The sequence below is a fragment of the Monopterus albus genome, unplaced genomic scaffold (assembly GCF_001952655.1).
Source record: "Monopterus albus unplaced genomic scaffold, M_albus_1.0 scaffold52.1, whole genome shotgun sequence".
NCBI lineage: Eukaryota > Metazoa > Chordata > Actinopteri > Synbranchiformes > Synbranchidae > Monopterus > Monopterus albus.
This window is the reverse complement of record NW_018127932.1, coordinates 3,270,915-3,278,599: the sequence shown is the minus strand read 5'-3', so window position 1 is coordinate 3,278,599 and position 7,685 is coordinate 3,270,915. Positions and strand designations below refer to the sequence as shown.

Here is a 7,685-nt window from a genome sequence, read left to right as displayed (position 1 = left end):
GCTCGGTTTTGGCTCCTAACCCAGTTTCAGCCAAAGTCCTGGAACAGCTGCAAAAATTCAAACCAAGACTGAACTGATTCCTAAAGTTGTTTCAAAAGACGTTGGCATTAGTTTCTCATACATTAACGGTTGATGTTAGTTGGCTCTGAATGATAAATTCAGATCAATGTTCTTATGCCACTAAATGTTAAAAAACCAAAAGGAGGATTAGAAAAGCTACTGATTGATATTTGTCACCAATGTGTTATTAACAAGCTGTATAAATGACTTGGATATGAATGTAGGCTCTGAATATTACAGAATCTAAAAGGTGGATTTTACTCTCACGGCCACTTTATTAGGTACACCTGTACCACTGTGTGCAGCATTTCCACCTTAACATCTGTTTATGGTGAAATTGTCAAGTGTATAAATTCATTCATATGTTTATTATTGACATCATAGTTAAAGGTGCTGTTGTACTGGACTACATTATGTTTAAAGGTGTTCCTAATATTCTGACCCTCTCATGCATGTAGCTGGGGAGGCCAAAACGAGCACCTGAATATAATGTGGTCCAGTACAACACCACCTTTAACTATGACCTCAATAATAAACGTATTATTGAATTGATACATTTGACATCTTCACCCAAAACATTTTCAGCTTCATAAACACGGATGTTAAGGTGGAAGTGTTGCACTGAAGAGCACACAGGTACATATTAACTCGGTTTATCTCGTATCACGTCTTCACTGTTGACACTGTAGAGATGTTAGCTGATAAATCACTGGACTCTGTCGTTTATTATTTGTAGGCCTGTAAATTAATTATTATTATTTTTAACATTACTAAAACACTAATCTAACAGGTTCATCATTAACCAATTAAGAAAATTAGAGTTTTTAGCCTGGTAGTTTCACTTATTTACCTCTAAAAAGGATAATAAACGTATCGACCGAGGGTCAGATGATCAATGGGATTTAAATGACACAGGCAGGTTTGCTAATTATTTTCTGCTGAAGTTACCAACTTGCTCCTGGGCAGCTGTTATATAATCTACCCTTCCCACCTCTGCTCAGGGTTTAGCTCACTTCATCTAAACATGACTTGATGTAAAACCAACAGACCAATTTGTACATATTAACATTTCAGATGGTCCAGTCATCTTATTTTTCAGCTATCCCTCACAAACAACTCTGTGCTGAACAAATACTGCTCCTGAAAGGCACTGGGGGGGAACCAGGGCTGCCCTGCCTTACACTTTGAGTTATTCTCAGAATGTGTGTGTGTGAAACAAAGTGCTCTACGTGATCCTGCCTTGCGGTGCACTAGACTTACCCTTCTGTGTGGTGAAACCCAATAGCCTGTTATCTCAGAGCCATCTACCAGCTATGAAATTGGACCCCTGGCCGGTCTGAGGGGAAATGAACCTTGATGCCTAATAACCCTCAATTTTCCTCCATAATGTACTCCCAGCATGGCTTGGGAGCATTTCTCTTATCTTCTCATGAAATGCTGCAGGTTGTCGGTGTGTACCGTTGCTAACTCCTGGCTGGTGTTCTTGGTTTCAGGTGTGGTTCAAGAACCGGAGGGCCAAGTGTCGCCAGCAGCAGCAGAGCGGCAGCAGTGCCAAAGCCCGGCCGCCTAAGAAGAAGTCTTCCCCGGCCCGGGAGAGCACCGGCTCAGAAAGCAGCGGCCAGTTCACTCCTCCTGCAGTCTCCAGCACAGGCTCTTCGTCCTCTTCCTCATCCTCCACCAATCACACAGGCCCGGCGGCACTTAGCAGCACCTCTACCTCCATCAGCACCGTCTCCTCCATCTGGAGCCCTGCTATCTCCCCCGGAAACGCTCCTGCTCCCGCTGTGGCGCCACTCCCTGAGCCTGGACCGCCATCTAATGCCTCCTGCATGCAGCGTTCGATGTCGGGCTCCGCCGCCGCCGCCACCTCCTACCCCATGTCCTACAACCAGACACCAGGCTATGGTCAGGGCTACCCCACCCCCTCCAGTTCCTACTTCAGCGGCGTGGACTGCAGCTCCTACCTGGCACCCATGCACTCCCACCACCACCAGCTCAGCCCCATGACGGCCTCCTCCATGTCAGGCCATCCTCACCACCACATCAGCCAGTCATCAGGCCACCATCACCACCACCACCACCAGGCCTACGGCGGCTCGGGCCTGGCCTTCAACTCCTCCGACTGCCTGGATTACAAAGAGCAGACTGCAGCCTCTTCATGGAAGCTCAACTTTAACACCACGGACTGCTTGGACTACAAAGACCAGGCCTCCTGGAGGTTCCAAGTCTTGTGATCAAGCTTTCTTTTTCCTTCCCTTCCTGCTCCTCTGCTCCCTCCGTTTTCCAGATTAGCATACTGCCTGTTTTTAAAAACTGTTTATGAACTGTAAGAAGATAGCAGCAGGGATGCTCCGTACCTGGACCTTGTTTATCCTCCCTGTCTTTTTAAAATTTAAAAATAAAGAAGAAGAAGAAGAAAATGTACCTGTGAAGAGAAAGCAGCAGGAGCCATTTCCTGGTGATGATGATGATGAGTGATGGGTTTAAGATGCCCCGTCATGGATGAGCTAAACAAAACCAAACAGTTTTTGAATCAACGACAAGAAGTTATTTCAGCCAAACTGCTGCGACACCAGCTCTCTGGATAGGAGGAATAACGTCCCCTCTGGTGCACCGACAGGAACTGCCGGCAGTGCCCTCTGACCTCCAGCCCAATCGAATCCTGTATAGTTTTTATTTCTGAAATTTGTTATTTTAGGATGACAGAGATTTTTAGTCAGCTGCGTTGAGGAGCTGAAATATGTAAATAAGTATCTGGGTCAGTTCCAGTGACCATGTTTAGTTGGTTTCCCCCCATTTGAAATAGTTTATTCCGACTTTGGGAGGTAAAAAGAAGAATCCTGTATGTAAATCTTTCCAAACAGTCCAAAGAACAAATTGGCCATAACCTTCAGCTTTTACATTGTTTTACTCCTGAAAACATGTTTTGGCAATTTGAAAAATTCTACAATATCACAACAGGCCAGACCTCCTCCTGGGCATTGTTGTGAAACTGGACATGTTTAACCGCAGCACTTGGCTTGATATTGGAGTCAAAGCATTTTTATTTTTGGAGGGGGGGTATGGATTTCTAGTTCCAAAATGACAGTGAGATTGTTGAATGTATCTTTAAGGCAACCACCCTCACATACATGTTCATCCAATAAAGATCCGATAAGACACGCTGCCTTTCCCCGGTGGAGTCTGTCTGGGTGGGGACCAACACGGAGCCCAGTTCCCCTTTGGACAAACTCACCAGTACCGCTTTCTTTCATTTCAACTAGTCCTACTTTAAAAGCTTGTCGATTTATTTATTTTCCCTAATTATAACGGGGCTAAATGCAAATGAATCCATAATTAATACAAGCTGCGAATGCGTTTCCATTTAGAGAGCAATCTGTTTTAATCCTTTTTGTCTTAAATTAAAACGCTACCATCTCGACTTGCTTCAGGGTGACAAAGTGTCTTTTCAAACTGCGGCCTTAAAAAGCCCTAAATATTGAGCCGGGAGACATTTGATCGAGGCCTAATTGAAAGCGGCGCTGTAATGGCGTGATAATTACTCCTGTGCCCTCAGTTGGTTTCTCCAAAATAACCTGCAGGAATTTCACTGCCTCTGATGCGGTAATTACGCAGGTGGGGCCAGGTTAGGGGGTCACATGTAAGTGTGTGTGTGTGTGTGTGTGTGTGTGTGTGTGTGTGTTATTGCTCACAGGCAGAAACGCATTATATCGCATCATTGCTCTGGCAAGGTTGTTTTGGACGAGCATGTTTTGTAGCAGTGAAGGTTGCACCGACAGCAGACGAGGCAATAAAACTGATTTCATGTAAATTAAGTGCCCCAATAAAAACCCCGTCCTTGTGTTAAAATAATCAAAAATAAATCCACCCCAGAAGAGCACGTTGGACGCCCTTCTCTGCTTGTTCGTTTAATTAAGACAATGCAAGGTTTTTCAAATAATATCGGGTAAGATAATAAAATAGCGCAGAAAATGAACCGAGTCGGGGTTTGAGAGTTGTTCCATTACAGCTGCTCTGGTCAGGGCCGCGACCAAAGGCCTTATGAAAGGCTGCTCCGCTGATTTCCAACTAAAACCAATGTCAGAAACGTGGGACAGCTACTCTACACTGTGCTTATTTGGTCACGTATCCAGATTTTCATTTCTGCCAACCGACTCATCAGTTACAACAGGAGGTCAAAAGAACTGATGATTCATAGGGAAGGAGTTAAAACGTGCTCTGACTGTTTATCTTCACGGATCTAAGACATTCAGATTAAATAGTGTGAAAATCACCGTTTGCTTAAAAATACTCTCAGCTCGTGATGCAAACGCTACCATCTCGGTTTGAGGCCCAAACGGAGGCGAACCGCTCCACTCGGGGAGACGGGATGGTCGGTACCGTGTGAAGAACACAGTGCTCCAGCAAACGGTTTATTTTAGTAGTGACCTGTTGTAGTTTCACCTCTTCACACTTAAAGCATCATTCATACAACCTGCCACAGGCCAAACATATTCTGAAGCCTTGTCCCCGCACCCTGATCCCTCCGATCAACCCGATCAGATCATCAGCTTCATCAATACGTCTGCGCAGAGCGTGTTCCAGCCGCGCCTGGTCTCTCTATGTAAAAGACGCGCACAGCAGTTGAATAAATATCTGCAAAGAGGAAACGTGTTTGCGCCAAGACGCGTAAACGGCGCAGCGACTGACCAGCAACAGCGGCGGATTTGTTCAGATTTGCATCAAATAAACATTTGGGACCATTCGTGTGAGTTCGGGGTCACAGGTCTGGCAGAGACCGATCTGGCCTCCACGTTAATGGCAGTAAAATACTGTTTGGTCTTGAAAACAGGGTTAGTGAACTCAAATGAGAGCGTTGGCTGAGCCACACACACACCAAACGCAAGGGAAACGGTAGAATGACGCATTATTGTGATTAAAATGGGACGAAATCTAACATTTCGAATTCATTTAGGACATTTTATGGGCGTGTTACCAACTACAGCTGAAAAATTCACGTCTTATTCTGATTTTACATGTTGGTGAACTACGTGGCAAAGCTCATTCAGATAATGGATTGAACTTCTTTTCCACATACAAATCATTGCATTCCGTTTTGTTTCGCCGAGTCCACTTGTCAGCAAACCTGCACTAAGAAAAACGTCCCTGCTTTACTCCAACTTGTTGATTCTGCAGCTGTTAACTGTTTAATTTTAAGTAATTCAGTCTCATTAGAAACAAAACATATTCCACCAGACCCCCAAATGTATGGTGGAGATGAAATATGTCTCTAAATGTTAATTAAAAGCTGGAATCCACCTTAGAATAAAGGAGAACATGGCAAATCTTAAATCTGAAAACATTAAATGTAGCGTTTTCTTTTCGATGCCAAAGGAATGATACTAAACTAATGCACAGACAGTTTGACAGGTTAACACTGACTTTTAACAGTTTACTGTAAAACCAGTGCAGCTTCGTTTACTTTTAGGAACTTGTCTCTACACCAGAGGTCAAACTAAAGTGACAAAGCATTAAAAACCAACAACTATCTCACTGCTCCAGTCTGTAAATGATCCCTTCTTCCACAGTCAAGTCAACGGCAGTGAGAGGTTTGGCTTCACAACAGAGGAGCAAGAAAAAACATCAGCTTTACCTTAAAAAGGTTCATCTGAGATTAAGATGAGGATATCATTTAATCAGATTATCTTTGTTTAAACACATTTTTGTGATCGCTGTAGAGCTGTGAGTAGCGAAAAATTTTTAATTTTACAATTCTGTAACCAAAAACTAATTAGCTCTCTTACTTAGGTTTCGGTTATTATAAGGGTGGAAAAGCTTCTAAAATGTCGACTAGGAAAATTAAAGCCTTAAAATTATGAGCCAATGTTTAAAAGTTAGATAAATACAAAATTTGCTAAGACTTTTTCAGTTGTTTACCTGCAGCTGCATTTAAGGAACTCTCCGTACATCTGACTGCTGTATTTTTAATTTAAAAAAAAAAAAGGATGCTATGGAACCAGTTCATCACTTTAACACTTGTGCAAGAGTGTGTTCATTGTTTTCACCTGAACTCAGGGTCTTCAATGGGACCATCGACTGCGCCGTGTCACCACTTTTAACCTTTTGGCCTCTCGCCTGCTCTGGTGAAGGTGTCTGAATGAGGGTGGACTGGAAACTGTTGACATTTTGTTCACATTTGTCCAGGAAATGAACTGGAACCATGCAGGACTGTTTTTGCATGAGTGGTTCTGATGTGTATCTAGGAAAGAGAGACAGGCAGAAAGATAAAGACAAACTTGACTGATCCTCCAGTACCTGGTTTGTGAGACCTTATGGGCCTCTAAGTGAGAAAAGGAGATTCAAAGAACCGGGAGATGCACTGATAGCAGTCCTGTCTTCTATTTCCATGCAGGACAGGAGGGAAAACATCTTGCGCTCGTCTTTCACTGGCTTTTGCCAGGCCTTGACGTCCCAGTGTGTTCATCGTCCAGAGGTGATGCAGACAAGGGTTATATTTGCCCGGGAGGTTAATCTGGGGTCAACTGTACACTGGTGTAGTCCTGGGTGCTGTCTTCAGTTTTTCTGCTTTGTCATAACCACCAACAACCTCTTGAATCTGTTCTCCAAACTCAAAGGAAAAAAGCACCACTGGTTCCTATGAGTCCAGGTGGCCAACACAGTCCAGCTGGTGGAGCCAAATCTGCTCAGTCGCTCATACGACAAGGCACCGGGACCTTTCTTGAAATTCTTCATGGGTCTGCTTTACTGACTGAGCTTCATTCTTCCATTTTCATCTGAAGGCAAACTCACACTTTCAAGTGGAGTCACAGGCATTTTCCGACTCCTGGAGAATTTGGCCCATCGGTGGCCTGTGTGCTTGGCAGTTTGGTCACCTCTGTGCATGTCAAGTAGATGGCTCTGGTCACTGGGTGTGCTAGTACTAGTATACGATACGATTGTAACTGATTAGCATTTTCCACAAAGGGAAGAACTTTTTGCAGCTGTGCAGCTGAATTTTTAACTAAACATGACGGTCTTTACCCTGTTCACCATCTTACTTTGGTGTGTTAGCATGCAAACATTTGTTAACTAGCACTAAACACAAACTGCAGTTGAAAATTATGGAATCATTTTGGTCAAAAATGAACAAATTAAACCTTTTGACCTATTAATAGCACAAGGTGAAAAGTTAAGGGTATTACTGTTTAACCTGATGGGACCATGAATGTTGGTACAGAATCCTTACAATAGTTAAGATATTTCAAAAAGTTCTGGGCCAACAGACCGACACTGCCATCCCTACAGCCATATTTGGGTTCATGCTAATCACTAGCATCACACACTAAAGAGTAAACATGCACACTAAAAGGAGCCATCTGCCTGAGATGTTGATGGTTTTGGCACCAATTCTCAGTTCTAAATGATGTGATCAGTGGGATAAAGACCCGCGTTCTTCAACAGTATATTAGCAGATTGAAGTCAAACACTTCCTTCTTTGACATAGCTGATAGGAACTCAGACAAGACTGGACCGGTGAAGGCAGCTCAGTGCAGACTTTTCCTCGCTCTGTTTTTCTGGACAGAACCAGTCCCTTCACGTCTGACTGGGATCACTGCTCGCTTTCTCGTCTTCCCGATTCTCACTTC

At 43.7% G+C, this 7,685-nt stretch overlaps 1 protein-coding gene across 2 annotated transcripts in view; it reads left to right on the top strand.

Annotated features, from left to right (window-relative positions):
• otx1 (orthodenticle homeobox 1) overlaps positions 1 to 2,475 on the top strand; it is a 5,854-nt gene extending 3,379 nt beyond the window's left edge. For both annotated transcript variants that reach the window (XM_020601849.1, XM_020601850.1), the window contains exon 4: positions 1,554 to 2,475. In XM_020601849.1, the coding sequence (XP_020457505.1) occupies positions 1,554 to 2,294 (741 nt within the window). In that variant the 3' untranslated portion in view covers positions 2,295 to 2,475. The remainder of the gene's footprint in view (positions 1 to 1,553) is intronic.
• Positions 2,476 to 7,685: the final 5,210 nt, after the last annotated feature.